General features: G+C 40.1%; 1 protein-coding gene across 9 annotated transcripts in view; it reads right to left on the minus strand.

Moving 5' to 3' along the window:
* The window catches only part of ppip5k2 (diphosphoinositol pentakisphosphate kinase 2), a 210,519-nt gene that overhangs the window by 145,721 nt on the left and 44,892 nt on the right, over positions 1-19,906 (minus strand). For all 9 annotated transcript variants that reach the window (XM_041185638.1, XM_041185641.1, XM_041185640.1 and 6 more), the window contains exons 12-15: positions 16,839-16,914; positions 11,014-11,123; positions 2,710-2,795; positions 1,718-1,843 (exon numbers count right to left, since the gene is read on the minus strand). In XM_041185638.1, coding sequence (XP_041041572.1) covers positions 1,718-1,843; positions 2,710-2,795; positions 11,014-11,123; positions 16,839-16,914 — 398 coding nt within the window. The remainder of the gene's footprint in view (positions 1-1,717; positions 1,844-2,709; positions 2,796-11,013; positions 11,124-16,838; positions 16,915-19,906) is intronic.

The following is a 19,906-nucleotide window of genomic DNA, read 5'->3' on the forward strand; positions in this document are numbered from 1 at the left end:
AGATCTTTGTAAGCAAGCAAAACTGCAAAGGTAAAAGAAAGTGGTCTCAGAAACAAACTTAATATGGGAAAGAAGCAAGTTCAGTCCAGCCTTGCTTCAACTCACTTTTTTCAATTTTTTTCAATGAATGAATCAAATGGGAGTCAGCTACATCCAGATAAGAATTTGCAGCATGATGCCTGCATTAAAATTTAGGAATATTGTTTAGAATGGTGCACATTTCTATGAGGTTTATCTCAGCCTATTAAACCCTTGGAAGCAAGTCATATTAATTGCATCATTCCGTGTCTTGGAAATAATGGATGCATGTGATAAAGAAGTGCTCCTGGGACCAATCACTTGTAAGTAGGGTATGATAAGAAACCTAAACTAATTCAAATATTGGAATTCAACAGGTCACATTTTACCTGCCTGAAAGGCAAAGTTGATTTACAAACATGGTTTGTATGCCTAGTGAGAAAAGAAAGCCCTTGCATCTATAGCACACTGTAGGATGTCCCAAAATAATTTACAATTAACAAGTTACTTTGCAGTCACTGTTATGTCACTTAATACAGTAACTTGCAATGTCAAAACACTAAGCATTGCTAGCTTTCATGATTTTGCAGTTTTCCTGCTTCAACTACACTGTGGTGTTGTACAATCTATAGAGTAAAAAGACACAAATTATTCAAACTTCAAAAAATACACTAGAATAATCTGCATTTACACTATGCATGGAGGCATTCGTGGAAATTTCACTTTGCTGTGAACATGAACAAGAATTGGGAAGACGATCCAAATTGTGCTTTTTTTAAGAAAGGGAATAATAACGCTTATTTTAAAAGTCACTGCAAATACCAGAGCATAATTTACTCATGTAAAATTCAAACTTTTGAGATCAATTTTTTAGGCAAGAAGTTAAAGGGGTCAACTTTTACATGGGTAATGTTTTTGAGGTCCTTCCTTTCAATTTAGAAACACGACTCTCAAATAAAATCCACAAGGTAAATGGGGGAGTGGTGTCTACACCAGCCATTAATTGTGTCTCCTCTCTCTGTGTATGTGTATTTTTTATTGAGGAGACTCCCCCAACCCCTACGCCCCAGAAGTATCAGCTGGGCCTACAGTTCCAAAACTGCTCAGGGCCAGGGAAAGGAAGGTCCACGCTATTGTAAAATGTCACATTACCAGTCCCCAACCCTTGACCTACGTATTGGTGCAGGGGATTGCACTGACTTGACACTCAAGGGCCTGATTAGCAAGGGTCAGCCCTCCCAGGAGGTCATGGAGCGATAGTTGAGGACATAAGGCCTAGGTGTTCATTTATTTCATGTTCGCTGTAGAAGTTGGTCCTTGCATCATGTTTCCAATGTGCACTGTTTATTCCTCTTCTCCAAAGTGCCAAGTTTCTCCCCTACAAAAACTATCGACATTCTTCCTGTGTTAACTGACAAGTGAGTACTGGAATGTACAGTAAGTGTGCTTTTTTTTTAAAATAACTAATGAATTGAGATTTTGATGTGATTGTAGAGATTATATTTTGGTTCTGAAATTTTTGGGCGATGATCTGTGAAAATTTAAGTTCGAATTTTACACCAAGTATATGAAAAACTATCTTTTGTAAGTGAAAAATCATGGAGTTGACTTTTAATTGAGATCAGCTTTCAAACGAATATATATGGTAGTTATTAGTGGTAAGTCTGTTAGGAAACAAATGTTTTTCTTGCTATTTTACCTTGCCCTCCTGGATACATGCACCGGAAAGCACGACCTAATTCTTCAGCTTGGACCCTGCCTGCTGGAGTCAGTTCTCCACCCCACTTTAACACCAGCAGTAGTGAAGGCTCCTCCCTCTTATTGTCTGTTAATAAGAAGTAATTTAGAATTATTCAGAGCAAGAAAAAACTTGCATTATGCTGCACCTTGTATAATCTCAGGACTTCCCAAAGCACTTTAAAGCCAATTGCTTTTGGAGTGTAGTCAATTTGCACACAGCAAAGTCCTACAAACAGCCTTGACATAATTGGGAACAATTTCTCTCCTCATTGACATCACTGAAGAAAGCTGCTATCTGCCCTTGGGGAACCTATGGAGCCTAGATAGGATAAATTTTCACTCCCTCCACCCCCTCCATGAGTGTTTATGGTTTAGGGATAAGACATCAGTGAACTTCTCTGCTGTTTTACTATTTTCCAAACCGAACAAGGTACCTTTTTAAGTTCAGTTGAGAGGTTAGACAAAACCTTAGAGTCTCAACCAAAAGATGTCACTTCTGCCAGTGCAGCACTCACTCAATTGTCTGTGCTCAAGGCTGGGTTAGAAAGCAAACCCAGAACTTTGTGACTCAAAGATGACACCTTAGACAAAGCTGACACTTAAATTGAAGTGACTACCATTTCAGTAGCATGTTATACAGAACCTTTGCAATAGGAACAGAGCTAGGAAATTGCAGGTGGGTCAAAAACAAAACTTGTATGCTTGCACTTAAAATTACTGCTGAACTAAATGATAGAGGCTTCAATTTTTGATAACTTTGTCAGATCTTTACTTATAGCTTTGCAACCATTGTTAATTGCTGCCTAAACAAATTGCTCCACTAAACATGTAGTAGTCAGCAACAGAAAAAAAATTATACTTAGTAATTGAACAATGACGGTTGAAATACCTTTCAAGGTATAACAATCCAAGAAATAAAAGGAAAAAAAAGCCATACACATGAAAGCATACCATCTTCTTCACTTGAAGTCTTTGTACATCCAAGAGGTAGATATGTTAACTGAACTTTACGATTTATTCCAGAAAAATGTCCATACCTGTTAACATAATTAAAAATGTAGTTGATTTATTAGGAAGCAGCTAAAACGCACATGTTAAATTACAACATTTGCATTTATACAGCAGCATTAACATAGGAAAATATCAAGAAGTGCTTCACAAGAGCCTAACAGGTGGAAATTGACAGTGATCTGAAGAATTAAAAAGGCATTATTTCTTTTGAGAAAGGGATCCAGAAGAAAAGGGAGCTGCACCATTGGGATGGTCTTCACTTGAACCATGATAGGACAAGTGTCCTGGTAAGTCATATAACGAGGGCAGTACAGAGGGCTTTTAAGTTAAACAGTGGGGGCGAGGGAGCAAGTTTGGGAAGATGCAATATATTAAAAAGACAAGGCAAGAGAACAAGGTAGCAATAAGGGAAATGATGATCATAGCATATCAGGAAGGGAGAGTTATACATACCCAAGAGTGCACAAGCACAAGGTTAGAGGTTACAAAAATAGAAAAAAGACAGAATTAAAGGCTCTGTACCTGAATGCACATAGCATTCGTAGAACAGATGAACTGACAGGGCAAATTGAAAAAAAGAGATATAATCTGATAGCCATTACAAAGAGATCACTGCAGGATGACAAAGACCTGAAAATTAAAGGGTACATGACATTTAGGAAGGACAGGAAGCTAGGAAAGGTGGAGGGGCAGCTCTGTTAATTAAGGATGACATTGGTACAATTGAGAGAGATTACTTTAGTTCTGGAGGTCAAGACAGAATCAGTTTGGGTAGAAATGAGAAATAGTAAAGGTAATAAGTCACTTGTGGGAGTGGTTTACAGGCCCCCCCCCAACTGTAACCATACAATAGGACAGAGTATATGGAAGAAATAAAGGGAGCATGTGAGAGGTACAGCGATAATCATGGGTGATTTTCATCTGCATATTGATTGGACAAATCAGATTGACAAAGGTACCCTGGATGATGAGTTCATAGTGTTTTTGGGACAGTTTCTTACGGCAGCACATTCTAGCACCAGCCAGAAGGCAGGCTGTACTAGATCTGATAATGTGCAATGAGACAGGATTAATTAATGACCTCATTGTGAAGGAGCCCCTAGGCAGCAGTGATCATAATATGATTGAACTTCATATTCAGTTTGAGGGAGAAGGGAGTGGAAAGAAGTACTAAGAATAGTATTAGAACTAAAAGCTGACAAGTCCCCAAGTCCTGGAGTCTTAAAAAACTCCACACTTGCCTTTATTAGCGGAGGCATAGAATATAAGAGCAGGGAGGTTATGCTGGAACTGTAAAAAATGGTGGTTAGGCCACAGCTAGAGTACTGTGTGCAGTTCTGGAATCTGCATTATAGGAAGGATGTAATTGCACTAGAGAGTGCAAAGGAGATTTACCAGGATGTTGCCTGGGCTGGAGAGTTTCAGTTATGAGGAGAGATTGGATAGACTGGGGTTATTTTCCCTGGAGCAGAGGAGATTGAGCTGGGACATGATTGAGGTGTATAAAATTATGAGGGGCTTGGATAGGGTAGACAGGAAGGAACTTTTCCCCTTGGTGGAGGAATCAATAATCAAGGGGCATAGATTTAAGGTAAGAGGCAGGAGGTTTAGAGGGGCTGTAAAGAAAAATTTTTTCACTCAGAGGGTGGTGGGAATCTGGAACTAACTGCCTGAAAGTGTGGTAGAGGCAGAAACCCTCATAACATTTAAATATTTGGATGTGCACTTGCGATGCCATGGCATACAAGGCCATTGGCCTAGTGCTGGAAAATGGGATTAGAATAGTTAGGTACTCGTTTGACCAGCGCAAATTCGATCGTCCAAAGGGCCTTTTTCTGCGCTATAGACCTCCATGACTACTGAGATATTAGATGCATTGATTTTACTTTTCCAAAATTCCCTAGATTCTGGAAAGTTCTCATCAGGTTGGAAAATTAGCTAATGTGACTCCTCTATTCAAGAAAGGAGGGGGACACAAAGCAGGAAACTATAGGCCAGTTAGTTTAACATATATTGTAGGGAAACTGTTAGAATCTATTATTAAGGAGGTTACAGCAAGGCACTTAGAAAATCTCAATGCAATCAGACAGATTCAACATGGTTTTGTGAAAGGGAAATCACGTTTGACTTTATTTATTGGAATTCTTTGAGGAAGCAACATGGATAAAGGGAAAGCTGTATATGTGCTGTATTTAGATCTCCAGAAGACATCATAAGGTGCCACATCAAAGGTTTTGACACAAAGTAAGGGGTCATGGTGTAGGGGGTAACATATTAGCCTGGACAGAGAACTGTTTAGCCAACAAGAAACAGAATGTAGGCATAAATGGGTCATTTTCAGGTTGGCAAGGTGTGACAAATGGAGCACCACAGAGATCAGTGCTGGGACCTCAACTAACTACAATTTATATCAATGACTTGGATGAAGGGACCAAATGTATGGTTGCTAAGCTTGCTGATGACAAAGATAGGTAGGAAAGTAAGTTGTGAAGAGGACGCAAGGATTCTGCAAAGGTACATAGATAGGTTAACTGAGTGGGGAAAAATTTGGCAGATGGAATATAATGTGGGAAAATGTGAACTTATCCACTTTGGCAGGAAGAATAGAAAAGCAGCATATTATTTGAATGGAGAGAGATTACAGAATTCTGAGGGGATCTGACAGGGTGGATGCTGAAAGGATGTTTCTCCTTGTGAGAGAAAATCGAACTGGTGGGGGGGGCACAATTTAAAAATAAAGGGGTGGCCCATTTAACACAAGAGTAGAAGAATTTTTTTCTGAGGCTTGTGAATCTTTGGAATTCCCTTCCTGAGAGAGCAGTGGAGGCAGGGTCACGGAATATTTTTAAGGCAGAGGAAAATTGACTCCCTTATTATTCAAGAATCTAAGGTTACTGGAGGTAGGCAGAACAAAAAATTGAGCCATGATCTTATTGAATGACAGAGCAGGCTCGAGGGGCCAAATGGTCTACTCATGCTCCTAATGCGTATGATCACGTGCGTAAAATTAGAGCCAGGTAATTTATGACTAAAATCAGGAGGCTCTTTTTCCATACAAAGAGAAATCTGGTATGTTCTCCCTCAAAGTCTGTGGATTAATTGAAATTTTTGAATTAGTATCCTCCCTGAACAAAAATCTAAGGGATCTGCAGCAAAGGCGGCCAAATTAGGCTGAGGCACAGATCAGTTATGATCCAGCTTATGGGCGAAACAGGCTTCGGAAATCTGATTGTCTTTCTCCTGCTTCTGTGTGTTTAAGTCTATAAAAGCAAACAGCCATGCACAAGTTTCCAAAACAAAATAGGCGACTCTATAGAACTTAGTAATTCACAGAAATCAGTAGTGTGTTTCTATTAACTATTTTGTTTTCAATACGATTGCCTCAGGTTAATGAGAACCCACCACGGTGAATGGATCACTTTCACAAGAATAGTTTGAGCAATTACTTAGCCTTATTAATTATCCTTCCGTTGTTTGCTGGTTAACTTTTTATTTGGTGTCCGCTAGCTCTTCATTAGTGGCTAGCTCTCCACTTGTGGCTTTCTTACCTGTAAGGCCATATTCAAGACAATCACCATTGTTCAGTTAAATGTAGTTTATTGCCTTTTGATAAATGACAAACCGTATGCGTGAGACACTTCAAATGCACCGCAGAAGCAAAAATCTTGAGCCCAAAATTGGTTACTTGTGGAATAGTTATGTTTAAAATGATCCTCAGCCATCTAATGAAGACAACAACAAAGGACAAGAAAAGTACAGCACAGGAACAGGCCCTTCGGCCCTCCAAACCTACACCGATCATATTGCCTGTCAACTAAAACATTTGCACAAGACAGCGTGTACATTCTAGGATATGGGACTGGATGGTATAAAGGCTTAGGCACTGACCTTTCACTTGCGGGTTTAAGTTCAGCTCAGATTTATAGAATAAAAATTTCGTATTTGTTGACTGCAAGGTTCCTACGTGAACTATTTTAGACAGTTATTCTTAAAGAGAGCAGATTTGCTGCCAATATGCACTAAATTGGCAATACAGAGAAGCCATAGGGTGGATAGCAAGAGAGAAATGCAGAAGTGTCATCCCTGTAGGAGGTTAGGCATGTTAGGTTGGGCAGAGGTGAACCTTAACATTTTGCAATGACCATACTATTCCTGAAGTGAGTACACTTGATAATGACAAGAAGAGCAGAAGTTTAGGGCTATTCTAAAGTTAATTTTTCTCTGACGTCAGGTCAGCTTTCAATGCAGTGAAATGGAGCATTAAAAACCTGATGTCACAATTCAAGGAATTTAACTGGGAACTATAAATTACACGAACAGGAAAATAAATATTTTAACAACAGCAAGAAGTTTCCATTGTTTAACATCAGACATCATAATCCTTCAGATACTGGGCTGGATTTTGTGCTCAGTGGTGAAGGAATGACATTAGTTGCTCTATTCGCTGATGGCTGTCCACAGTTTTTACAGGCTTTTGAGTGAAAAATTACTCTAATTCAACATTTAACCCAGTGGACCACCCTCTACAGGGAATCTGTGGAATGTGGGAGTAGAGCAGGAAACAGCAAGGCTCTGCAATTCTTCTAGATCGAGGAATACTCTAACAAACGCAGGGCTAAAAATTGGATAAGGGACAGTGGCGGGAACAGGGATTGTGCTGCACAATTACCCTCTGGACTTGAGGTCAGGCAGGCAGCCCACAAAATGTTGTGCAATCTGCTCATCTCAATGACTGTGGCGTGCATTACAGTGCAAAACTTGCCGCTGACTGGCGTGTTCTAGAAGGCAAGATTTCGTTAAAAGCCTTGGAATTTCAATTGTCGAGTGACAGCTAGAGAGAAGTTGCAAAATACCGTCCTGTAGCAACAGTAGGTGCTTTGTGTAATATTAATGGATTTTTCATAGATTAAGTATCTATTTGGACTGGTGTCTGGTAGAAGGGTGTTTATTTGGGAGTCTTGCTAAGTAGAAATGTTATAACACTAAACTTAACTGTGTAACTATAATCTTGTGTGTGTTTAAGCGTTTTTTTCTTAATAAATGTTTTAATATTTAAAATCTCCAAATGTGGTTCTGACTTCAGTGCACGTACGTTCTCGTAATAAAAATACAAATTGCAAATCATTTTGATAGCTTGGCTAAATTTCCTTTTGGGAATTTTATATCCTGCAATTACCACCTGCCACACCATACACAGGACCAAAGAAAATAGTGATGAGGCAAGAAAAGAAACAGGGAAACAAAAAAATGATCAGTGCAATAGGTCATGGACAGAGATGTCAGCAAGATGGAGAATTACAATGGCAGGCCACCAGAAGCTCAGGGTCACGCTTGCAGACTGAATAGAGATATTCTGCAAATCTGTGTTTGTGGAGGAAATCACATAATGAGCAGCAAATACCGTACCCTAACTAAAGTAGTACACGTAAATCACTGCTTTACCGAGTAGAAATTGAGGGCCACTAGAAGTACAGTCCTCACCCTGCTGTACAACTGTAGGTCTGCTTGGAGGAGGCAGTACAGTTCAGTAACCCCCTTCTTGGAAACATAGCTACCTCAGGCCCTGCTCTTAACTGAGGCAGAGGAAGAAGTGCTCTCTGAAGACCTTTGGTGTGAATAGCCTTCTACTGAGAGCCCCCATTTCTCCTCCTCCTGCACAGAGCTTCCCCTTTCTGGAACCAGTGATCCATGCCCTTGTTGGCCTATAGCCCTCATTAGGGCTAGCAGATTTTTTACTGGCAGGCCTTCAGGTCCTCTGCACTCCCTGTAGAAGTCCAACAACACTCCCTTCTGATTACTTTTTTTTTTAAAGGACCCCGCCCCCCAAACAAAGCTGAACACAGAACTTTTCAATAGCAAAAGACAGACAAAAAGCATCTCACTGAAAGTCCCATGCTGATCTCTAAGCAGCGCTGGCGGGGTTCCCTCATGTAGCCGAATGCTGGGAGTATTTAAGAGAGGGCATCAAGCCTTTGTTTGGCACTGAGTGGCGTCACGATCTGCTCAATCTGCATGCTTGCAGCACATGCATGGCATGCCCCTGCTAGCACCCTTACATGCATGGTGTACCAAGTGAACGGAAGCAATATAGCAGCTAATTTTGCTTTTTGGGCTTCCATGGCACTGATACCAGCAGCACTACAGAGCCAAATTTTGCAGCTATAGAATCCAAGCCAGGAATTATACAATAAGTTCAAATCATGCATAGAAAACGGAATAAAGATTGAGGAATATTGATGGGATTAAGAGGCAGAAAAAGTTAAAAATATATACTTATTTTTTAAAAAAGGTTTCCAAAACAAATTAACCTTTCAAGGAATGAGATCCCACACAATTGTGAAATTTAATCTTCAGGACCACAAAGATTGCTTGTCAGTAGTTATCATCATAACATTAAAAATGACCATTCCTTTTGAATGCATCAGTCCTAAATCTTTTGGTGACTGAATGGGGAACCGTGGACAAGTGCTCCAATTTCATACCACTTCATTGTTGAGGCTATTAGCACATTGTGTAGAGGCGAGGTATCCCTTACAACAAATTCCAGGTTTCTATTTTTAAATATGAATGCGCAGATGCCAGAAGTTGCTGCCTGATTTTCTGCCTAATGACCATGAGCTCTTTTAGCCTTACCTTTATTCTCCATGCAAAATGCAGGTCAATTACATTAAATGACTCATTCTTTCAAGCATTTCTTTATTATATAAACAAACATATATATGTATATGTTTTTTATATATAATAAATAAAAGAACATACGAATGAGGGTATGTAGGCCACTCGGCCCCTTGAGCCTGCTGCTCTATTTGATAAGATCATGGCTGATGTGATTACGGCCTCAACTTTCCTCACTACCCGCTATAACCTTTGACTCCATTGTCAATCAAAAAGCTATCGAACTCAGCTTTGAAAATATTCAATGACCCTGCTTCCACTGCTCACTGGCAAGAAAAATTCCACAGACTAATGGTTCTCAAGGAAAAGGTTTCGCCTCATCTCCACCTTAAATGGGAGGCCCCTTATTTTTAAAACCGTCTCTCCTAATTCTAGTCTCTCTCATAATGGAGAACATCCTCTCAGCATCCACCTATCAAGTCCTCTCAGGATCTTGTGTTTCAATATGAAAACCTCTCATTCTTTTAACCTTTCCTCATCCCAGGAATCAGTCATGTGAACCTTTTCTGAGCTGCTTCTAACACAATTGTATCCTTTCTTAAAACCATATACAGTACTCCACTTATGGTCTCACCAACACCCAGTACAACTGAAGCAAAACTTCCTTATTTTTATATTCTATTTCCCTTGCAATAAGCTACAACATTTCATTTACCTTGCTGTGCCTGCATACTGGCTTTTTGTGATTCATGTGCCAGGACACCCAGGTCCCTCTGTACAGCAGAGTTCTGCAATCTCTCTCCATTTAAATAACATACTATTTTTCTATTCTTCCTGCCAAAGTGGACAAGTTCACCTTTCCCCACATTATACTCCATCTATCAAATTTTTGCCCACCCACTTAATCTATCCATATCACTTTGCAGACTCATGTTCTCCTCACAAATTACTCTCCTACCTATCTTTTTGTCATCAGTAAATTTAGGTACCATACATTTGGTCCCTTCATCCAAGCCATTTATATAGATTCTAAATAGCTGAGGTCCCAGCATGGCTCCCCATGTCACTTCACTAGTTACAACTTGCCAGCCCATAAATGACCCATTTATCCCTACTCGCTGCCTCCAGTTAGCTAACTAATCACTTATCCATGTTAATAAGTTACACCATGAGCTCTTGTGTTGTAACATTTGATATGGCACCTTATCAAATGCCTTTTAGAAATCCAAGTACACCATAACTACAGGTCCCCCTTTATCCACATAGCTTGCTACTTCTTCAAATCTCACTAATAAATCAGTCAAACATGATTTCCCTTTCACAAAACCATGTTGACTGCCTGATTGCATTAAGATTTAATCTTAATATGCTATACACTCCTTAATAATAGATTCAAGCATTTTTCCTATGACAGATGTTAGGCTAATTGGCTTGTAGTTTCTTGCTTTCCGTCTCCCTCTTTCTTAGAGAGGAGTTACAATTGCTATTTTCCAATTTGAAGGGACCTTTCCATAATCTAGGGAATTTTGGAAAATTACAACCAATGCATATACAATCTCCGCAGCCACTTCTTTTAAACATAATAAATATTTTAGACTAGAATATCTGTGATGCTAGTACAGTACTCACATCTCAAGCACAGTTTTCAGTTGTTCAAGTTTTGATTTGCTTTCTTCTATTTCTGAATCATTATTCTGGCCCAGTTCTGCCAAAAGATGCCTTGCAATATCCAAGACTTCCTGGAAGCACATTGGAAAAATGTTTTAGAACCAGCTTTATATTTCATCTTACACATATACATATATAGACATAAAGAATATTATTTATCTATCTACTATCATCCTTCCATTTGATAATTCTATACAAGTTCTTATGGGTTTGTCCAATATTAAATGTGACTACAGCTGCTCCATTATGTTTTTGTAGGAATTTACCGTTAATGTTGCACCCTATGATGAAACAATTCCATGCTATGACCACAAAATACTGGCTTTAAATAAAATCGAGTAAGATGATTTTAGAGTTATACCATATGAAATTTACTCTGAAAAGAGCAGTTGTTACTTTAAAAGAGTTACTTAGAGCAACTGACAGGCCTCAACATTTTGCCTGTCCTCTGGAGGAATGACTGGAACAGGTGAAAGAGATGGTTACATATAGTGCAGGATGGGAATATGGGCAGGATTCCACTGGTAGTCAAGCTATTACGCTGCAATAGGTCAGTGAATGGTAAGTTGCTTGCTGCTGATTGGTCGACTGTGTAGAATGGATGGCATGGTGCTTTTCAGTAAGAGGAGCCAGATGTCACTGCTGAAAGTGTCGCTGTGTTGGGAGATGGTGTGGGCTTGGTAATTCTCCAACACCTCCCTGCCACATGTGTGTGTGATGCAATCAGTCTAAAGTTGGACCATTGGATGTGATTATTAAGTTGAGCATGTTTGACGATAGTGGTCTAGTCCCATTCACTGTTTTAAGCAGGTTTGATGTTCCTCAAGACCACTATGAAGACAGAGGCCCATTTCCCCCATTTTCTTTCTTTCATGGGATGAGAATACTGCTGGCAAGGTCAGCAGTTGCAGCCCATCCCTAATTACCCATGAACCGAGTGGTTTGCTCGGCCATTTCAGAGGGCAGTTAAGAGTCAAACACATGGCAATGGTCTGGAGTCACATGCAGGCCAGACCAAGTAAGGACAACAGGTGTCCTTCGCTAAAAAAGGACACTAGTGAACCAGATGGGTTTTTACAACTATCAATGATGGTTTCATGGTCACCTTTGCTGAGACTAGCTTTATATTCCAGATTTTATTAACTGAACTTAAATTCTGCCAGTTGCCATGGTAGGATAGGGATCCATGTATCCAGGGGATTAACCTGGCCTCTGGATTACTAGTCCACTAAGCCACCATCGCCCCCAATGCAGAAAAGTCTATAATTGCATGATCTGCTGTATATTCCTGGTTTGTGAGGTTTGTTGTCTTTGTGAATACGAAGGACAGTGAGGAGTTTCTTAGATGAATTGTATCGGACTTCTATGTCTATTGGCTTGAGTATATCTTGTAGTCTCTGCAAGGCGGAACCGGTGTACAGGAGGTTGACTCTTGTCTTGGTGGAAGTATTTGTTATGGCACGAGTAACAGGTGGGTGTGCGTTCATCTTATGTGAAGAGAATACACTGAGTTGAAGTGTAGATTAATATAGCAAAGCTCTTGTTGTAGATGTTTCTTGTGGGCTCTTCTAATGAGGATGTTGCAAACCAACAGGAGGGTGAAGGGATGATGGAAAGATTGGTAGGTCAGGTATCTGTCTGCATGAGTGGGCTTACAGTAGACGATGCAATTTTTAAAAATACATTCACAGGATGTGGGTGTCACAGGTTAGGCCAGCATTTACTGCCCATCCCTAATTGCCCTTAAGGTGGAGGAAGTGAGCTGCCTTCTTGAACCACAGCAGTCCATGTGGTGTAGGTAAACCCACAGTGCTGTTAGGGTGGGAGTGGCAGTGAAGGAACGACCATACATTTCCAAGTTGGGTTGGTGAATGGCTTGGGGGGGAACTTTTAGGTGGTGGTGTTTCCATGTGTCTGCTGCCCTTGTCCTTCTAGATGGTAGTGGTCATAGGCTTTGGAAGGCTCTGTTCTAAGAAAGCTTGGTGAGTTCCTGCACTGCATCTTGTAGATGGTATACAGTGCTGCCACTGTGTGTTGAAGGTGGAGAGAGTGAATGCTTGTGGATGGGGTGCCAATCAAGTGGGCTGCATCACCCTGGGTGGGGTCAAGCTTCGAGTGTTGTTGCAGCTGCACTCATCCAGGCAAGCAGAGAGTATTCCATTACACTCCTGAATTGTGCCTTGCAGATGGTGGACAGGCTTTGGGGAGTCAGAAGACGAGTTACTCACCACAGGATTCCTAGCCTCTGACATTCTTTTGTAGCCACAGTATTTACATGGCTAATCCAGTTCAGTTTCTGGTCAATGGTAACACTCAGGATGTTGAGAATGGGGGATTCAGTGATGATAAAGCCATTGAATGTCAAGAGGCAATGATTAGATTCTCTCTTGATGGAAATGGTCATTGCCTGGCACTTGTGTGGCACGAGTGTCATTTGCCACATGTCAGCCCAAGCTTAGATATTGTCCAGGTCATGCTGTATTTGGAAATGGATTGGTGTTCTGCTCTAAGATTTGGTGATGAGAACATCAAGAAATGGTATTGAAAGTTGCTGTTCCAGCTCCATGATAAAATTAATACTTGAATGGTAATTGTTAAGATGTTGTAGGAAACTATGAAGTTTTTTCCTATCATGTTGCCATATGACGAATGGGTTATCGACATGTCAAAGCCAGAGTTCAGGTTTAAGACGATCTTATTGAAGTGCTACTTGTTTGAACTCTTCCATCAAGATTATAGTGACGATTGGTGACAATGGACATCCCGTAGCAGCACCATTTGTTTGCTTGAAATACGAACCTCACCACTGAAATGATGTTGAGTTTAGGCACATCAGTAGAAGATCGTAAATTGGATTCTGTGACACTGCAGTTCTGTTGGATAAGAAGTCTTCATCCAAACATTATTTGATGATTAAGCAAGCTTCTGGGACAGGCACATTAGTGTGTAGTGACTTGACGTCGAGAATGACCATTTCATCTGACGAATTGATTACGGTTTGCTGAATCCACTTAATGACTGAAGAAATCTGGTTAGGATTGCACCAAAACAATTACTTCTACTAAGACAAGAGTCAGCCTCCAGTACGTTGTAGTCTGGGCAAGGTGGAACCAATGTATACTCAAGTCGATGGATTTAGGAATTCATGAAACAAGAAGTTCCACACCATTCCACACACCCACAAAGATGAGAAACCATCTTATAGTACATAGGTGCACCTACTTTGGATAAACAGGCCACAGCTTGCACATTAGACTCAAGAAACATAAGACCTGCTTCAAACAGTAATTGGGATGAGTCAGCCATCAAACGTGCTCAATTTAATAGTCATCCTGTCCAGTAATCCAACTTTAGGCTTATTTCACCTTCATACACTGGCACATAAGACACGCCAGGGAAACTACAGAGATCTACCAACGTCACACCATCCCCCCAGGACAATAGTCTTATCAGTGACATCTAGCTAGTCTTACTGAAAAAGCACATTACCATCCACTCCACACAGCCAACCAATCAACAGCAAGAATGTTAACATGTACTGGCCAGAGCAAGTATGTTGACATGCACTAACCCATTACAAACATTAGTTCTTTTAAGGAACTATTTTGTTATAACAATTGCTCTTTTCAGATCAAATTGCAACTTAAATGGTACTATTCTCACCATGAAAACCTTCAAACAACTTTTTGTTTTAAATTTCATATATTGATTAGGTTTACCATTAAATTATATTTTATGCCTTTGACATGAAGCCCTCAGACCATCTCAGAATTGCATTTTGAGAGAGAGAAAGGGAGGGAGGGAGAGAAAGGGAGGGGGAAGAGGGAGAGCAAGAAAGAAAGAGAGAGAGAGAAAACCAAAGAATAAGAATACCCTGAACCACTTTGGTGCATTCTGAGCATATGCTGTTTTCGGGATATCCAGCACGCAGTCTATGCATCAACAGGGGTTGAAAGATAGAAGGGTGCATCACATCACCAGTAAGCATGTGAACTTTTGAGTTGCTGTGCATTTCCAAAAAGCAATTAAGGAATTAGGGAAAAGGCAAAGATTTCATATCAACTAATGAATTTTAAGTAAATATATTACAACTGTGCTTTCAATATTATGAACTAATTGGAAACAAGTATCTTTTAAGAGTGGTTACAGTTGCTAGTGGCTTTTTTGTTGATGGTTAAAGAGATAAACTTTAAAAAACTCTCCTGGACCATTTTTATGGCTTAATTATCTTTTTAAATATCAATAAGTGCATAAATAATTATCAAGTGTTCCATAATGTAATATTTGTTGAAAAATATGATTAAAGACTATAAAAATTAGCAAACTCATTAATAGTGTATTAACTTTTCCATTTCCTCATTCTGGTGCATGTAACAGCAAATTACGTATTCCAAGCCATGATTTTCAATGTATAATTTAAACAAGTAGAAAAATTTCACTTAAAAGCTCAAAATCAACAACATAAGAATTAGCCAACAATGTGGCAAGAGAGATGAGCCATCTGTAGTTTGGGTCTCATCATCCTGGTTCCCATCCTGCAACTGGAAAGGTGTTAAACTTCCCCCAGTTCTAACAGATCTCAGCAATGGCCAGTTCTTCAAAGCTCCTCCCACATCCTGCTAAACCTCAAGGTCTCCTTCCCCCATTCCTCGATCCTCTGACCTTTTGAGTTCACAATCCCCTACATCACATTTCCAGTGCTGCCAAATTTTCTAACTACTCCATATTTTCCCCAGACATTGTGAACTTCATTCTAATGGCCTCCAGATCCCAGGAGATGCTCCAATGTTCTCATCCAATATTTATGAACTATGGGAGCCCCATGTTGCTAAACCCTGGGAGCCAACCACAAAGTGGATAGATTGCAAAGCCACATGCCCCCAATGCTAATAAGCCAGTGCCCCTGGTAACACTGGTTTTCATAATACCCTTAGGTTCCTATAAAACCTCTGACTCGTATGAGCAACAACACAGCAAGAGATCTGCTAGGATTAATGTCAGCACTAAAAGCTTCAACTGAACTTAAAGAGCGTAAGAGGGGAGGCGGTAGTGTAGTGGTAATGTCACTGGACTGGTAATCCAGAGGCCCAATGCTCTGGTTCAAACCTCATCATGGCAGCTGTTGGAATTTAAATTAAATTAATTGGAATTGTATGCTAGTGTCAGTAATGGTAACCACGAAATTGTCACTTGGTCCATTAACATCCTTTAGGGAAGGGAATCTTCCAACCTTACCTCGTCTGACTACCCTACATGTGGCTCCAGGTCCACAGTAATGGGGTTGACTCTCAATTACTCAGTTCAAGAGTTGGGCAACAAATGCTGGCCTTGACAGCAACACCCACATCCCATGAAAGGACAAAGAAAAAAATTCTTGATATCCGTTGGCATATGTTTATATACCTTGGAACTTTTAAAGCAGGAAAAGAGAATGCAAGAAGAAACCAGAGAAACACTGACTGACAATGATTTGGAACTGTGGCATCACTCCAGAGAAGGAAGCACTCGATGTGAAAAATGAAGTGCATAAGACTAACATCCAAGTGCCACTTTTGTTTGCAGCTGAGTGCTGGACCTTGAAGTCATAGTTGCAGAGGCTGAATGGTTTACCAGCATTTGGACAAGGCAGTTGAGCTCATGCTGTGTATTTCTATATTCTGGGAAGGCTGTTCCCTCAGCTTTATGCCATCAATGCAGTTCTTTAATATTTGTGAAATACCAAATGAGGATCCACTAAGATTGGTATACTTGAAATTATACTAGAAAGTTAGGAAGTAAAAACTTGCCTGTAGTTGCTTTGGCTTCTTTAACTTTATTTTTCCTGCTTTGTATCCATTGTACTTTTCAAAGAGTTCAAAAAATCTACATTTAAAAAAAATAGAGGTGGGGAAGGGAGGAGGAAAAATAACAGAAAAGTAATAAAGTCACTTGTTCAAATAAAACTATTTATCACATGACAAGTTTTCTCCCCCACACACACTCCTGGAGAAATTTTGTTTCTGTTTTAACTGCAGCAGATATCAGGGCAACTGTGTAACCAGCCCCAGAGAGGTGTGCCCTTCATATTTAAATAAGGCTGCTTTCTTGAGATTTTGGTAGTGATTTGAAAGCAATGCTCGTCAGTAAAATGGAGGAAAGATGGGTTAAAAGTTGAAACATATAAGATCCTGAGGGACCTCGACAGGGTGGATGTGGAGAGGAAGTTTCCTCTTGTGGGAGAATCTAGAACTAAGGGTCACGGTTTAAAAATAAGGGGTTGCCCATTTAAAACAGAGATAAGGTGAAATTTTTTTCACTCCGAAGGGTGAGAGTCTTTGGATCTCTCTTCCTGAAAAGGTGGTGGAAGCAGAGTCTTTGAATATTTTTAAGGCAGAGGTGAATAGATTCTTGGTTAGCAAGGGGTGATAGGTTATCAGCAGTAGGTGGGATGCAGATTTCAGGTTACTATCAGATCAGCCATGATCTTATTAAATGGCAGAGCAAGCTTGAGGGGCTGAATGGTTACCCCTGTTCCTTGCTCATATGACAGTATATGAATAAATGCTCAGCGCTCACGGCTCATTTCTTCTTGGAAAATTTTAGTGAGAGCGCTTGTTATGAGAGGCTTATTTGTACAGTTTGTAGAGAACACCAGGACTAGTGACAAGTCTGCTTTTGATTGTCTTTGTCACTTGCAGTCCATTAGCAGTCACAGCAGCAAGGATGTGCTTTGAGCATAGCTGCAGATGGACAACAGGGTAGGAAGTAACAGAGCTGTCAAGTTCACAGGAGGTACATACTGAGCTAACAGGCTACAGAGAGGCTCAGCTTCCTTGACCTCTCAGAACAGCAGTGCTTCTGAAGACTGGGATTACAATATTAGGCGGTTGCAGATATCTGTAGCCTTCTGGGTCTACTTACCTGCTGGACCTGACAGCTACACTATAACAGCTACTCTGAAAGATAACGATAAATGTCTTGTATTTATATAGTGCCTTTCACAACCTCAGGGCTTCTCAAAGTGTTTTACAGCCAAAGAACTGCCTTACTTTTGAAGTGTGATCATTGTTGTGGTGTAGGAAACACCACATCCAATTTGCACATAGCAAGGTCCCAGGGGCAACATTGTGATAATGACCAAATAATCTGCATTAGTGATATTTGTCGAGAAAACTGTGTTGGCCAGGATGTCAGAGAGACCCATGCTCTTCTTTGAATAGTACAATGGGATCTTTTACTTCCACTCGAGGGGGTAGACTGGGCCTCATTTAACATCTCACTGAAAGATGGCACCTCAGGCTGCAGCATTCTCCTGTACTGCAATGGAAGTGTGCACCTGTTTGTGCTCGAGTGTCTGGAGTGGGGCATAATCTTGACTCAGAGATGAGTATGCTATAAACTGAGCTATGGCTGACACAATCTACCATCTTCAAGACAAGTCTGGAGACATCCTTCAGTAATCACCAGCAAGGGACTCTACAATAATCATAGTGTGCAGTGACGAGGCCGAGAAGTGGAGGAGGAACAAGTCACTCAACATTCTTCACCTGGTGAGTATTCCAATGGAGTTGAGGAGGGAGGAAAATGGGTGAGTCATGGAAACATTGAGTGGAGTTCCTACTTCCATGTCCCCTTTTGCCATCATCCCTCTCCTGGCTGGAGGCACATCACTCTTGCCTCTCTGTGGAACAGTAGCTTGGTGCAGATCAGTGATACCTTGTAAGGTTATGACTAATGTATGTCCTCTTGTTTAAGGCAGCAGAAAGGTGGGAAGTGGTGTTCCACAGGGATTGGTGCTAGGATAACTGTAGTTCATCATTTACAGAAACTGGACTCTTTTGAAATTGGACATACAATTTCAAAATTTGCAGTACACACCAAATTGGGATATAGTTTTAAACAAGGAAGACGGCAACAAAATATAAAAAAGGCATTAATAAACTTGAAGTGACAAATTCATTTCAATATTCGTAAGTCTAAAGTGGTGCATTTCAGTAGGAAGAATAAAGAGGCTGGAAAGCAGGACTTCAGTTGAGGCAAAGGAATCTAGGACTGTACACAAATCACTTAAAATTGCAACACAAGCTAACTACGTCATAAAATATGCAAACAAAAGCACTGAGGATCATTTCAGAGAAATGGAATTGTAAAGCAGGGAAATTACGTAAAACTCGCATAAACACTTAGCTATATCACACTTAAGAGTACTGTGTTCAGTCTGGTCTCATTACAGAAAGGATATAAAGGCATTGGATGGGTATAACAAAGATTACAATGATAATACCAAAGTGAGAGGTTATAATTATCAGGAAAGACTGCATAGGCTGGGTTGTGGCAGACATTAAGCGTAGACCTAGGAGGTGGTCACATAATTAACTCATCCAGTTAAATACTGAGCTAATTTTCAAACTTTATTATTTTCCTTGCATACCTTCATTTTGCATTTTTGTTTTACTGAGTCACAAGATAGTTAGCATACAGAAAGGCATTAGTTAGAAGAATTTGAAAAATGACTTCACTGGTACAACCAGCATGTTGGTAAATCAGTAATTATTTTCACCAATATCAACCCTCTCCTCCTTGCACAAGGCTGGAATCCGTATTAACACTACAAAGAATATACATCTACCTTTCCTTTGCACTGAGTGAAGTGTTTGGAGGTTCAGCTGAGAATGCTCAAATAGTTCTTTTGGCATTTAGTCATTTTTATCTAAAATTGATCTGTTAAATCATCGTGATTTTACAGAGAAAATTTAATGGTAAAATGCATGAATTGCATTCTCAAGCATGCTGCTTATATAACCTACGTTAAGATCTAACATCATATTTTATGTTATGAAGAAACAACACCAATAATTAATCAATATACATTCTG

This window comes from Carcharodon carcharias, chromosome 4, assembly GCF_017639515.1.
Source record: "Carcharodon carcharias isolate sCarCar2 chromosome 4, sCarCar2.pri, whole genome shotgun sequence".
Lineage (NCBI taxonomy): Eukaryota > Metazoa > Chordata > Chondrichthyes > Lamniformes > Lamnidae > Carcharodon > Carcharodon carcharias.